The sequence below is a fragment of the Rutidosis leptorrhynchoides genome, chromosome 3 (genome assembly GCF_046630445.1).
Source record: "Rutidosis leptorrhynchoides isolate AG116_Rl617_1_P2 chromosome 3, CSIRO_AGI_Rlap_v1, whole genome shotgun sequence".
NCBI classification, from domain to species: Eukaryota; Viridiplantae; Streptophyta; class Magnoliopsida; order Asterales; family Asteraceae; genus Rutidosis; species Rutidosis leptorrhynchoides.
The window spans coordinates 554,379,509-554,395,420 of NC_092335.1; the positions used below are offsets into that span (position 1 = coordinate 554,379,509).

The following is a 15,912-nucleotide window of genomic DNA, read 5'->3' on the forward strand; positions in this document are numbered from 1 at the left end:
TTATTCTAAATTCCGTAGTCGATCACATTTGTGGGAACAAGTGTGAGGTTTAGACTATTATGAACTTGGATTGGTATATATTCGCGGGATGAATGTGGGGCAAGGTTGCAACCAAGGTTCATAGATATTTGTGGGATACAAATATTGGAAGACACGCCCTCAAGATTTACTAAATAGAGCCTTTGTGGTTGATCACATGTAATCTTGAGTAAAGGCGAATATCATTGTATCCTCTGACCTGAGATACATATTGGGTTCAGATATTTACCAAGTATTGTGCCTTGATTCTTTCCTTCGCTATTCTGAAATATGGTAGTTCACAAGTAAGAGCTCAGGTATAATGCAAGGTATATATTTAGGACGTATGTAGTCAAGATGGAATTTATCCCTCTTATTCGTTAAGAGTCAGATGTCTAAGGCCTGATAAAGTTAAATCTAGAAGAGAGTGATCACTCTGTATCTCTTGGATATAACATGACATCTAGGACGAAAGGATATAATGAAAAGATTCACCTATTCATATTCGAGATGAGAACTCGAAAAGGATGATGTTATTGAATGGCACAAAGTCATAACATATTGGGGGTGATGGACGGTCGTTAGGTGGTATCCATCGCTTGCATTAATTTCTTATGTTTCTCGTGCAAGTGGGAGATTGAAGGTTTTTCGTATGCCCGAGAGACATTAAATTAATGTGGCTAATATGTTATGATTCAAGCTGGGTCATACCCAATAACAAGCTAACCGACACCTCAATCGTATTTATTTTAATGAATGGATCATTATATGAATACGCGACACTTGGATTTTAGAAAATCGGTTTTCTAAAATATCATTACTTGAGATAAAATTATTTGGATAATTTATGTGATAAGCATTTTATAAATTTGCAAGATTAAATGGTTATGTTGTGATACATTTTATAAAAGGATTTATAAAATGCAAGTAACAAAAGGCATGACATATATGTAACAAGTTTTATTATTAATTGCAAGTTACATATTTTGAGAGATTCCCCATGGGGGAGGGTTTTGAAGAGACCAAGGGTCTCACCCATGCTAAACTTTGCTACTTTTAAGATGCACAATATCACATACACATGGTTTTAATCAACCCATGCTTTGACTCAAGAAAGAGGCAAGACTACATGCATTCAAAACATAAAAACCAAGAAGAATAACTCTCCTTTTTTAGTGCTGCTGCTGGCCGAATTAATAGAAGGAGAAAGAGAGTGTTCTTGAGTGTTATGAAGTTCTTTGCAAGTGTTAAATAAATCCTAACCAAAGGCTAGGTTGTTGGTAACAAGCTTGAGGTATAATCCCTTGAGGTTTCACCATTAGAAGCTAGCATTCATCATCATCTTTCATTGTTGCTGCTGGTCGAAATTTCCAGCAGATAGAAGTGGGTTTCAAACTACTTTAACAAGGTGGTTAAGGTTCTAGAGTCTAGTCACAATCAAGGGTGGTGTTGGAGCATCAAAGGCTTGGAGTTTAACACACTTGAAGCTTCAAGTTGGAGGCCATTTTCACCATCATCTTCATCAACTTTCTGCACTTTTGAGCAGCCCTCAAACTTGGTTTTGAGGAGGTATAATTCACTTCCTTTCTTGTTAATTTGTAAGCATGATTTCACAACTTGATCCTATTGGGATTTAGCTTTAAATTGGTTTAAAGATTAACAAGTATAATTGGTAATTACACGCTTCCGTTTATTATGTTTCTTAAAAGGTTTTAAGTATTATGAAACTTGTTAAATCCCTACAATGTTACTAGTTGAAAGCTTGAAAAAATTGAACTACCAAGTCCAGATGATTGATGCCATGTGTTATGATGGCTATATATACTTCTTTCTACTATAATCTCGGTAAAAGTATAATTTTCTACACCACACTTCCTAATAACGCTTTGTGTAGTAGTGCATTTTTTTTAAACTGCCAACTCACCCACTAAACAAGTTTACACGAATAATGTCATGAACATAACTCAAACACATGACCTTTAAGTTAGAGGCTTTTTGATACCGCTAGGTCAAAGCCCTTTGGTATAAATCTAGGTGGATTATAGCATCAACTTCTAATTAACCATTTTACGAGTCAAATTAAAGAATTTTTGACGAATCTGTAATGAAGAGCTAGGTAGGTGCAATTGATCGAGTTAATGGGCCACGGAAATTAAATTATTGCATGATAAATTTATTAGCTAATTGGTACTATTTCAAATCAGTTTTTTAAAATTGCAAGATTATGATAATTAAGATGCCACACGCCAAATACATATGAAAGGAACATGAACCAATCAAAGGAAATTAAAAGACATAAATCATTCTATATGAAAGATGCCAAATTTGCTACTCCATATATATTATAATTAAGGTCAATCTGCAAAAGAAGACAAGTCCTTCAATTTTTGCAAAATTTTACAAGTTATTATTAATAATTGCTTCGAGTAAATCCATTGAAAAATTTAAAAAAGAGTAATTGTATACCACATTTTTTTCTCAATGTATATGATACGGGTCCAAAATACGAGTTTGTGTGAAGCTCAAATGGTAGCAGAATTTAGTTCAAATGGGTCTGATAAATGTTGACGGATTAAGTAGTTAGTAGAAACAATCTGAAAAAATCTTCACCATGATTAACGGATGCAAAGGACGAAACAACTCTTATTAAGAACGAATCAAGAAGTTGTGTCTGGATTAAATTTCTTCTTTTTGGGAATTAACAGATTGGTGTATCCCTATTGCATTGAAAAGGGGTCATGGAGGTGCGTGAGACTGTGATGCTAAAAAAGGTCTGTTTGAAACAATTACTTACCTAAATAATTCATAATCAATGTATTAGAATTTAAGCCGTCTCTCTTCTCATTAACTTTAATGAATATACATGCAAGAGATAAACTCGTTCACCAAGCAAATAATATGTTCCTACTTGCATAAGGAAAGCGTATTCCCTATTTTTTTTATTTTTTTTTTCTTTTTTGTTTTTTAGAAAAGCAGCATATTATTAACAAACGAAAGATATTTACAAGAAAAGCACAACCAACGACACCAAAACCGAAAAGAAAACGAAAGCTACACTATACACAATGATATCTACAGCATACAAAAAAACAGAGACCAAACTCCCGACGTTAACCAATCCCCGATCTATTGTTTAAGTAGAAGCTCGGGTTGATCAACCACTGATGCCAATCCGAAGAAGGTTTGTGTAACCGCTTCGAAATCCACTCGAAAGAAACCGATTGAATCTTAACGAAAATATTTGAGGTGCTCCACGGTTTATTTCCAAAAACAACATCATTTATAGCCTTCCACAAGTGATACCCGACTACCCATTTAACCCCTTGCCAAATACCTTTGCCAGACTTTGAAGCATTTGAAATACCCGAATCTTCATCGAAAACCGAGCCAAGGAGTTGAAGCCGAAGACAGGAATGTTCCACCACTTGAAAAGCATATTCCAGAGATCAACCACTCTATTGCATTAAAAAGGAATATGATCCGTCGTCTCAATTTCGTTGCAACACATGGGGAAAATGATTGAATGTAAGTCAATGCCCTTTTTATCGAGCTTATAACGAACCGGAATTCTTTTCAGTTTTAGCGTATTCCCTATTCTAAATACAATACAAACTACTAAATTTTCTTGAATATTATTATCGGCTATTACTCTCTTTCAGTTTTAGCGATCAGAAGACGAATGCATAGATTGGAACAGAAATCATCAAACAGTAAGAGAGGAAGTCCTTTGGTGAAAGATCTTCGGTTTGGAATTTTGTAGGCACATGTAAAACACGAACCTGACCATGAGCAACTTTGTCACGAACAAATTGAATATCCAACTCAATGTGTTTTGTTCATTGATGTTGAACCGGGTTATCGACAAAGCGTTTGATAATACGCTTCAAAGCGTTCATGTGTCCATCTCGTGGCACATGCATATGGAGAGTTGGAGACACGCCTGTTGTACCGCATACAACATGTCTGGCCTGGTAAACGTAAGATATTGAAGAGCGTCATCCAGACTTTGGTAATTTGTTAGATCAGCATATGGTTCACATGTAGATGCACTTACTTTCCCGTGAGTATCGATGGGTGTGGAGGCAGGATTATAATATGTCATGCAAACGCGTTTGATAATGTCATTTGTAAATGCTTGTTGGTTTAAGAAAAGGCCAGTCGAGCTACGTGCAATATAAATACCTAGAAAATAATGAAGAGGTACAAATCCTTCATAGTAAACTCATTAGTTAAGAGAGACATAAGGTGAATGCGCAAAGCAAGATGTCATCAACGTAGAGTAAGGAAAGCAACATCATTCCCATATATACTATGAGTGAAACCAATAGTGGACATAAATCGATGAACCTTTGATACCACACTTGAGGTGCCTGTTATAAACCATAGAGAGACTTCTTTAATAAGCAAACATGATTCGATTTGTGACAATCATTAAATCACAAAGTTTAACACATATTAAATTTCCGTCACAAATGCCTATGCAAGAAGGCATTTTTAATATCCGGTTGATGTATATCTCATGGAATTGATACCACAATACTAAGAACCGTGCGGACCGTGACAGGTTTAACTACTAAATTAGAAGTCTCATGTCAATTGATACCTGGATGCGGAGAACGTCCGTCTCCTACAAGACGTGCTTTGTATCGTTCAAACGATCCATCATATTTTATTTTGTGCCGAAAACTCTACATAGATCGTATATCTGCATATTAGGTTGACGAGGAAAAGTACCCAAGTTTTATTTTCCAATAGAAATTTATATTGATCAGCCATAACGCGTTTACAATTCGGATCGGATAAGGACAATTTAGGATTATAAGGCAATTGAGAGATAACGCTGACCGAGACGTTAAAGGACTGTTTTGGTTCATATACACAAGCTTTGGAACGAGTGGTCATGAGATGTCCACTACGAGATGCGCGAGTGAGAAGTGAAGGAGGAGAATGAGAAGTTGGACTGGTGGAGGAATCCATAGAAGGAGGCACAAACTGTGGCGGGGATGATGGTGAAGATGACTCCCCCTATGTAATTAAGGGTTTAATTATGACAAACATGATTAATAACACTAAGTGTAATGTGCAGCCAACATAGGTCTACATAAAATATCTTAAGTCTAGAAACAACAGCAGCATATGCTGTGTCTTAGTGCTTTATGATGTTGCCTTAACTATCAGCACAAGATAGTTATGTGAGAAAGGTTCTTCGACACCAGCAGAAGGATGATGTTTAACCAACAGAACAGTAGTGAAGAACCAACAGAAGAAGTAACCAGTACAAATCACTTAGACAATTATGCTTCATTACAATCATAATCGTTTCCCGTGTTGTCTACATCAAACCGTGCTATATAAGTGACATCGAAGACGAAGTTGAAGATATAATGACACAAGTTGGCGTCTGACTAGTGGCCTTAAAAAACAATAGTGAAATGCAGAATTTCAACCCATGCACAGTTTATGGTTAATACTTTGTCAGCGCTTTGGGAACATATAGTTCCAGAAGAAGTAATGGAGCCAGGTGCTCTCTGCAACAGTTGTATGCTAAAGTATAAACATCCCTTGAACCAGCAGTCGTGAGAATTAGTACATGGTTAATAGACTATAAATATTTGAATCCACAAATGTAATTTTTAGTGATGTGGGATTTAAATTGACCAGTCAATTAGTGATGTGGGATTTAAATTGACCAGTCAAGTTAGATCTTAGTATATACTTTTGTGATGACCCGGAAATTTCTGATCAAATTTAAACTTAATCTTTGTATGATTAACATTTCCGACACGATAAGCAAAGTCTGTAATATTGATTCTCAAAATTTTTGAACTAATGTTATATATTCAGTTAACCTTTGACTATTGACCAACGATTCATGAACATCTATTTGAAAATAGATATATATATATATAAATTGGAATATTAATTATTCATAAATAACTTACAATGTGTATTTAAAAATTGATTTATGTATATTAAAAAGATATATACATATATATAATTTCAAGTTATTTAGTAAACGATAGTAACATTCATTTATTGATTCGATTGATATTTAGATTAGTTAACTAAAGAACACTAATTTGCTACAGTATTTTCAAATTGCTACAGTACCCAAAATGCTATAGTGTTTTCGAAAATCACTATTTGCTACAGTGAAATTGACTTTACTACAGTGAATTGCTACAGTAAAAATTGACTTTGCTACAGTAACTTTGCTACAGTAAAACACTATTTCAAAATGAAAATGTATGTATTATATGTTAACAAATAGCGAGACGATGATTTATAGAAGTAAATGACCAAAACACTCAAATGTATAAGTTATACCTCGAGTGGTATAGTTTATGGATGATTTAAGACTATATTTTGACAAAGGTACGATTCACGAAACATAAAGTACAAGTTTTCTCAGTATACGATAGGACGTTCGAAAAACCGGAACCGGGACATAAGTCAAGTGATGACGTACGACTTATCGGAATAAAAATTACAAGTTAACTATGCACGTGAATTTAAAATAATATAAAATTAATTATATAAATTATATATTATAAATATAATATAAATAAATATGTCGACAAGAGTCATGACAAAATCATATGTGAGCTGGAAAAGCTTCCCATGCGATCGCATGGGAATTACACTGTCCAGCCATGCGATCGCATGGCAACCCTGGACAGGCCACATCTATAAAAGCCGATCATTTCTGGTTCTGAATTTATTTAAATTACTCCGTAAGTATTTATTTTATTATTATTATTATTATTATTATTATTATTATTATTATTAATCTTATTATTATTATTATTATTATTATTATTATTATTATTATTATTATTATTATTATTATTATTATTATTATTATTATTATTCCTAATATTATTAGTAATATTAGTGTTATTAGTAATATTATACATAAAATACTACGACGAGGTCTTGAGCGTGTCACTTTCAAAATGGTTTTCAAGCGGGATAGAGCTAAGGAAATTATGGATTATTGCCAAGGAGGTTATGGGTAATGTTCGGGGGTATATTTGTGAATCAAATCTAGTGTTTATCATCTCCGTTACTTCTACGTACTATCCTACAATATTGAATCTCAATATTGATACGTAAGCACTCATATTTTATCTTTTATATATTAATTGTGTATCCATGTCTAGTGCTCGAGTATATATATTTATACATACGTGTATGCTAAATTTCGTCGTTAAACAGTTTATAATAAATCACGAATTAAATACATATATTACTGGTAAAAGGTATATGATATACATGTTTTTGGAAAGCTGGTGAAAAATCAATAACTTTTCATTTAGATATCGAATAGTTTCGATGAACGGATTAAAAGATATGATCAACTGAATTATAATTGACGTTAATTGGAATTGTTTTTGAATCTGCAATTAATATTTAAACAACTTGGTTGTAAGATTGATAAATTGAATTTTTGATTATTACCAACCGAGTAAATGAATCCTTATATAAGATACGTCTCGTTTTGTTGAACTATTGTCAAAATTGACTTTTTGAAACAACTTTGGATAACTTTTGTATGTCGATCTCGAGCATTAGGATTATGATACACTATGACCTGACCTAACTTGATAGGCATTTATTGACCAACATATGTTCTCTAGGTTGAGATCTACGGTTATTTGGTAATCCGTGTTTCGGTCACATTTTGGTGAACGACTTTATATGCTGCTAAGGTGAGTTTCATTTGCTCCCTTTTTAATTGCTTTTGCAATCTATATTTTGGGCTGAGAATACATGCACTTTATTTAAAACGCAATGGATACAAGTACATACTAAATTCTACACCGAGTTTGAACCGAAAATCCCTTAGCTTTGGTAACTAGTAACTGCCGGTTATAAGAACTGGTGGGCGCGAGTAGTAGTATATGGATCCATAGGGCTTGATATCCCCGTCCGAGCTAGAGCACTAGCCTTTTAACGGACGTATGCTATTTGAGAAGCGTACACGTTGGTTTGCGTGTACTATTAATATGATTATACAAAGGGTATAAAATATATATACGTTAAGTTTAGTTACCACGGTGCTCAATTTCGTAGAATATTTTGATAAACGTTTCTGGATGAAACAACTGAAATCTTGTGATCCACCTTTATATACAGATTATACGAAACATTAAAACTATGAACTCACCAACCTTTGTGTTGACACTTGTTAGCATGTTTATTCTCAGGTTTCCTAGAAGTCTTCCGCTGTTTGCTTAGATGTTAGACAAGCTATGTGCATGGAGTCTTACATGACATATTTTTCAAGGAAACGTTGCATTCACCAAATCATCACCATGTATCTTATTTTGACTGCATTGTCAACGGAAGTACTGTTGTAAACTATTATTTATGGTGATTGTCTATATGTAGAAATCATCAGATGTCGAAAACTTTTGATTTAAATATTCATTTATGGTGTGCCTTTTCAAAAGAATGCAATGATTACAAAACGTATCATATAGAGGTCAAATACCTCGCAATGAAATCGATGAATGACGTTTTCGTCCATATGGATTTGGAGCGATCGTCACAACTTTCAATGTGTCTAAGCCATCTAGATTTATTGATGGGTTAAAGCCAAAAAATAGGCTACAAACTTACACAAATGTACCGATGTCGCCCACAAACTCATTTCCGTCCTACTGTCGCCTACAAACTTTCAAAAAATGTGCTAATATCAACATTTTGGCGTTTTGACCTGTTACATACTAATTTTGACCTGAATTTTTTTTTTTTTTTTTTTTTTTAAGAATTAAGATCCAATCCACGAACGACACGTGTCAATTTTGACCGGTTTAGGAGGTAGCAAGTCATTTTTGTTTACATTGGTACACTTTTTGAAAGTTTTTGTTTACATTGGAACACTTTTTGAAAGTTTATAGGCGACAGTAGGACGGAAATGAGTTTGTGAACATCGGTACATTTGTGTAAGTTTGTAACCTATTTTTAGCTTTAACCCTTTATTGATCTATGATTCTAGAATTGGTACAAACATCAGGGCTTGCTTTATTCATTGATCAGAGTTGTACTGTTCATCTTATTAATATTGTTTGATCGTTTCTTTTTTGGCGAAAAACGATAATCCAAATAAAAAATTTCGAAGATCAACATGGTACAGAAGTCCAATACAACAAGAACCAGAAAACTAGCCTAACCAATAACAAATAGTAGTGACCTAAACAACAATCCTAACCACAACAGAATAGGACAAAGATTTAACAGACTAGTAAAACTAAAACAAGCCTACATCAAGAAGCAAGGACGGAGTACTAGCCAGACCATAATATTGATTAATCTATGATTCTAGAAAGAACCGGAATCATTAGATGTCAAATACATGATAATAGTGGGATCCACGTGATTAGGCTAACCAATTCTCTATCCCAATAAAAACTGAAATCAAACAAGTATATCTCAATCCAATTTTTCTGGTGTAAACTGTCTAGACCCAGAAACCGGTGACTGAAGTAATAGTAGTATCGAGTAACCAAAAGGACTACCGACTGGTTCCAGGTTAATTGGTCCAAAATCGACACTTTAAACAGACCCATGAAACAATGTTTGAAAACAATCTAAATCTGAACAGGATACAACTTTGTCTGCTGAGTGAAACTAACAAAGGGAATGCGATATAATAACATGAAATAAAAGATACAGGTGCTAAAAGAGATTCAATATGGCCAAATTAAGGATGTAAATAGTCAGAAGAACAAGATGAAAGAACAAGTCAATTTTACAGTCAAACAAGGAAAAGTAGAGAATAAAACTATAATGCAACAGGAGACTCAGAATACAACACTCTTGTTATTTTTGTAAAACAATTTATACGATTTTAATGATTATTGCCCATAGATTTGATATTTAAAAGGGAGTATACAGTACTAAAAGTCGTAATCATGAATACAGCAAAAGGGTACGTGAGAATACGCGTATAAGATTCTAGCTCAGCAAGCCAATTTGGTGAGACGGTGTATGGTACTTCTTGCAACCCGGTTTGCAGGATCAATGTTCATTACAGTTCTAAGGTCTTCAGCTCCAAGCTTGTATTTCTCCATGCTCTCATACAACAGTGCACGTTGTACAAGAACTGAGACGTTTTTGCCATCTTGCTCAAGCACCTACACAACACAAAACATGTCATGATGTCCGGATCCTTATAAATTCATTGCTAAAAGGAATTCCATTAAAAATAATATTTCAAAATTATTTAAAATAAGGATTTATACTATAAGAGTTTTGCATATTTTCTGATAGTCTTGATGACAAAGATCGAATCATGTCTCAAGTTCGAATCCTGTTTATGACGAATATTTTGTGGTGGCTGGGGAAGGGTTGGAAACAGCCAGAGTGTAATCCTGCTGGGCTGCGTATATCAGAGTATGGCGTCGGATTACTCGTCCTCCCGGGTATAGCCCGAATAGGGAAAACCTTCTACCTTTTACCTTTCTTAATTACCAAGATCAATTTTGGAATTGCACACCATCAAATATGTACCAGATCAATTACGAATAGCATGAAAATGAAACATAAGAATGAGAAAAACAAATAAAGAAAGAAGGCCCAAGAATGAAAAGTCTAAAGAGGTCGGTATATTATTATATTTAAGTTGTTAACAGCTTACGAGCTTGAAGTACCTTTAGAAGCAAAGAAATACTACTACTTGGTCCCTAGGTAAGTAACTTGTATCTTTTTCTAATTTTCTTACATATCTGATTTGATATTGACTAAAATACCCTACTGTAAATACATAATGTAGACTACAAAAATTGAATTCGAAGAAACTTTAGAAAGATGAAGAGGTTGAAATACTATGGCTCAATATCTGCTACATGTTATTCATAACACAAAGACAATATCAGAAAGGGATAGATGAGTACCATGCATCTATTTACAGTTCTACAAAAACTGAGGAAAAATTTCAATACCATATGTTCTTGAAACTCATGTTTTGAAGACCTAGAAGAGAGTTCATCTTTAGTAACTCACGTTAAATTCATTTTAATCGGCCTTCATAAATTACAGAGCATAAGATAATACTAAGTTCAAGCAAAAACAACGCAGAACCATCAGACTTAACAGACATGAGTAGTAAAGGCCAACTATTAGAACCTTGTATCGTTAAATGATGACCTCGGGGTCGATAACCCAATCACACATGATATATTTATGCGTAAATAATAGCATACAATAACTAAGTATAAACTTCAAAAGTACAATACAAATTGTTTTTGGCAATTAGACAAAACAAATTATTTAAACACAAGGAAACTGGGATTGTACCTTTGAGCAGTCAGCAACTGCCTTCTTGTATTCCCCAACTTCTTTATAACACGAAGCTCTTGATGACAAAACTTCCATGACATCAGCATTATCACCAGACTTTTCCAAAAGGATTACAGCCCACGAGAGCCATTTAATGGCATCAGGATACTGCCCAGCTTTATAATTATCCATTCCTTTACTCTTTGCAGACGATGATGTCACGCCCGCTGGCGGTGGCGGAAGCCCTTCAAGCTCAGTGGTCCCACCCACATCACCACCACCGCCGATATCAGCCTCAAAACCCCAATCTTCAGCCGCTGCAAATTGCTGGTTTACAATATTATCCGAACCCTTTGAAGCATTACCAGACGAAGAGAAAAGCTCATCAAAATCATTCGTACCAGATGATTGAACCGGTGGTTGACTTTTCATACTACCAAAACCAAAATCATCCAGCTCCGGTTCAGAACCTATAGAATTAGTATTGAATTTTGATGATTGAACAGGTGGAGGTTGCTGACTTGGCATGCCACCAAAATCAAAATCATCAAAACTCGATTGCGAACCAGCACCTGCACTAGTAAAACTAGTGTTACTAGAGAAATCGTTTGTGCTACCTTTCGACGCATTTTGAAAGCCACCAAACGCATCGTCCACTGAAGTTTTTGGCGCGGTTGTTTTACTTCCAGCTTTCATCCCAGCAGCTGGTTTTGAGCTAAAATCAACCAACGATCCAAACGGATCCTTATTTGAACTCATACCACCTCCAATACCATTGTTACTTGAACTTTTCATCATTGGAGCTCCAAACTTTTGATTCTTACCATTTCCACCATAACCACTCGTATTATAATTCCCAAAACCTTGCGCCGAACCCCAATTACTACTACCACTATTCACACCACTACCAGTTTTTGGTAACGAATCAGCCATACCTCCCATCGAATACGCATTCTTACCAACCGTTCCTGACGAACCCAATCCAACATTCTTCAAAGGAACATTTCTACTATTCCCCTTCCCAGCACCTAAATTCGATCCAAGCAAATCACCAAACAAGTTCGGATTCTTATTAGCAATTCCGATATCCGTAGACGGACGCTGCGGTGCTGATGAAGCCCAGCTCCTTCCAGTAATATCTCCAACCATAGACGTAGGTCCATTTAACGGTCCACCTGAAGGCGTCGGAGCTGCTGGTTGGTGTGTCCATGACGGTTTATTTGGTTGCCATGACGACGTCGTTGTGTTAGGGTTTGGTTGCGTGTATGTATTGTTTTTTTGTGCATTAAGAGGCTTTGAACGATTCGAATTGATTCCGAGATCGAAATCGAAGCTGTTTAGGGATCCAGATTGATTTGATCTTCCGTAGTTCGAATTCATTTTAAGGTTTTTCGTTTGTTTATTCAATTATATATGAATTTTTATTTATAATTTTACAGGAATTGAAATTAACAGATCGGAGAAAAATGAATGAGATCTGAATTGATACAAGAAGTACCTTATAGAGTAATGAATAATGATTGAGACCGTATCGATCAGTCGCCGTTTGATGACGGAATTAGAGTTGATTGATCGCCGGAGATCAGCTAATTATGATTTGAACAGGTGGATTGTAGATTCACTGATTGCGAAAGTAGCGTTTTTGTCTGAACGAATATGAAAGACTATATAAGATTACAGAAATGGTCCCTCTAGTATATTAAGGATCATATTACTTTACTCCCTTGTTATTAAAAATCACATCTTACGGACTACGGAGTATTTAATCCAACTATATGCATATTTTAAGTTGATCAAGAAAATGTCGGATATGATCACCTCATTCACCCGGTAATCTAGTAAACTTGATATATTTAACCAAAATGACGTTTTCCTCAAATAATCTGAACACAAAATAAATTGTTTATGTGTTAGAATGATAGAACCCGTGAGGATTATATTATTATTAAACACTATATATAGACTATACACGAAACCTTAAACCCACAAACGGGTCGGGTTATACTAATCATAACCCTACTCTAACACTCCCCGCAGTCCGAGCGGCGAAATCGCGAAAGCTCGGACTGAAAGGAAACACAAATATCAAATAAACAGTAATAAAAAACATGATATTTTTTTTTCTTGATTTGTTACGCCGAATAAACTGATATTCACTGATTTGGTTGCGTATGTCTTGATGGCTTCTCCTTTTCCTTTTCCGTACCGTTTGTTGAATAAAGTTTATTGGGAACAAATAATACGAAAGAACATATAGAAGATACGATAAAAGGATTAGAGAAAACAAAGAAGAAAAATAGGTAGTTAAAAGGAAAAGAAATCGGTGATAAGACTTTGTGAGCTAATTGGAGAAAGAAAAGGAAACAAATTATATTGTAAAAGAAAAAGATAGCATGTATTGGTTAGGGTGTCAAACGAAAACCTCCTAAAAGTCAAGAACTGCAAAAGAAATAGAAATAAGAGAACTGCAATATCTTTTTTTTTCCAATAGTTTGATCATCATGTACGAGGAAAGTAGATTGATTAAACGTACATGTTGACTAAGAAAATTGTTTTGTTATGAAGGTTGACTGAGAAATAAAAAAAATACAGATGAGAAAAGAAAAAATAAATAAATAATAGGCATGATGTCGAAGGCTACTCTTTTTGGTAGTTGCGCCTGTACATGCTTAGCAAGATTTGGATTGGATTTAGTAGGAACCTCCACGGCAGAGAACCTACGCTGCTTTAGGGTTTTTTTATAAGATAGAAGGAGATATATGACAGAAAATAATTTTGATGAGAGGTTTGAGATAGAAGATTAGATAGAGGAAGATGGAATTGACGGGCGGTATAACGCGGCGGCTCGAGGTGGCCGATTAGATCTCGGGATCAACCCGCTCTGATACCATGTTAGAATGATAGAACCCGTGAGGATTATATTATTATTAAACACTATATATAGACTACACACGAAACCTTAAACCCACAAACGGGCCGGTCTATACTAATCATAACCCTACTGTAACATTATGCTAGGAGTTGTTGAAGAATATCAGAGTCCAACGTCTAAGTAAAACAAAAACATTAGACCATTTGTAGTGGTGATGAGCGTGATGGGTGTGAAGGGTGTTTTTGTGGAGTATAGTACTGATTTGGCAAAGGTGATGGCGTGATGACGTGATGAAGTTTGTAGTGGTATGGGGTGATGGGTGTGTGATGAAGTTATTTTATTATTTATATTGATTTTATTAAAATATAAATGCATTTATCTATATTCTGATTGGTTGAAAACTCATCACCCTTCACTCTCTCTTCCGTGATGCACTGATCACGCCAACATGTTTTCTCTTCCATCACGCCCCATAGTGGTAAATTTTGCCCCATAACGCTGCATTACGAATGGTCTTATAAGATCCAACAATTGTAGGGTGAACTTCAATTTTAGTAGATTAGTTGGATCTAATTTTTATTGTCATCAGGGGCGAACCTAGCATATTAACAACGTGTCCCGTGACATCACTAGTTACGGAATTTTTTTTAGAAATGATATTTGAAAATTGTACAGGACACCACTAAATATAATTGTAGGACCCCATAATTTTTAAAATTTATAATTTTATAGTATAGTCCACTAAAAAGTATAGTATAGTATAGTATAATTTATAATTATATGGGTGCATTCGGTTGATAAAATTTATACGGTAGCGGATGGGGTTCGAGTTATGTTATCTTCTAATATTAATGGGGAGTTTGATTGGGTCAAGATTGTTTGGAATCCTATAGTGCCGTCTAAAATTGCAACTTTTCATTGGCTAGCAATTCAAGGGGGTGTGCAAGTTAAAGAGTTCTTAAGTTATCGTCATTGTTTAAGGGATTCTTCGGATGATAAGTGTGTATGGTGTGCGAATTATGTTGAATCTATAGAACACCTCATGTTACATTGTTCATATTCTTATAGAGTGTGGAGTTCATTGTTTAATTGGTGGAACTTCAATTGGGTTATACCTTCTTCTATTGTGGATTTTTCGATCGAATGGAATAATGGTATGAATATAAGAGCGAGTAGGTTTTGGGCTCTTATTGGGCCGGCTACACTTTGGGCGATTTGGTTAGCAAGGAATGAAGTCATCTTTAATGGGAAGTATACGTGTTCGACCATCATAGCTTCTCGCATCAAGATCAAAGTGTTTCAATGGATTGTTAATGCAAAAATGTGCCCGAGTCATCAGTTTTACATATGGGCATCTCATCCGTGGGAGCTACTATAAGTCCTTTAAAAGTGAAATGGCTAAAGTTCAAGAAGTTAAAGTTCTAAAGCTAGTGGATGCGTATATCAAATTTTTTGAATGTAAACATGCTACTGTTTCTTAATTTGTGTTTAATGATTGAATGGATATAGGCTTATGCATAGGGGTGTTCATTCGGTCGGTTTACGGTTTACGCAGTTTATTCGGTTTGGTTTATTTGGTTTTTAAGAATATTTTTTAGAACCAATAACCAAACCAAATTTGACAAAACCAAACCAATCCAACCAAATAATAAATCGGTTTATATGGATCGGTTTCGGTTTGAACCAAATTAAGTCTTACATATAAAAACATGTGTAGTTACTTTTACAACCCATAA

The 15,912-nt window shown here is 34.9% G+C and overlaps 2 protein-coding genes across 2 annotated transcripts; one reads left to right on the plus strand and one right to left on the minus strand.

Moving 5' to 3' along the window:
- Positions 1–9,791: 9,791 nt before the first annotated feature.
- Positions 9,792–13,659, minus strand: LOC139902038 (uncharacterized). The gene is made up of 2 exons (XM_071884697.1): positions 11,323–13,659; positions 9,792–10,160 (listed from the first exon to the last, which is right to left on the minus strand). The coding sequence occupies exons 1-2, from the start codon at positions 12,682–12,684 to the stop codon at positions 9,987–9,989; spliced, it is 1,536 nt and encodes a 511-aa protein (XP_071740798.1). The 5' UTR covers positions 12,685–13,659; the 3' UTR covers positions 9,792–9,986.
- A 1,349-nt stretch (positions 13,660–15,008) lies between these two features.
- On the plus strand, positions 15,009–15,554 carry LOC139902039 (uncharacterized). Its single transcript, XM_071884698.1, has one exon. It carries the CDS (start codon positions 15,009–15,011, stop codon positions 15,552–15,554), a length of 546 nt encoding a protein of 181 aa, XP_071740799.1.
- Positions 15,555–15,912: the final 358 nt, after the last annotated feature.

Coding starts and splice junctions, on each gene's coding strand:
- LOC139902038 (XM_071884697.1), bottom strand. CDS start 12,684: ATGAATTCGAACTACGGAAGATCAAATCAATCTGGATCCCTAAACAGC. Junction 10,161..11,322: donor CAGTTGCTGACTGCTCAAAG/GTACAATCCCAG, acceptor TGTGTTGTGTAG/GTGCTTGAGCAAGATGGCAA.
- LOC139902039 (XM_071884698.1), top strand. CDS start 15,009: ATGTTATCTTCTAATATTAATGGGGAGTTTGATTGGGTCAAGATTGTT.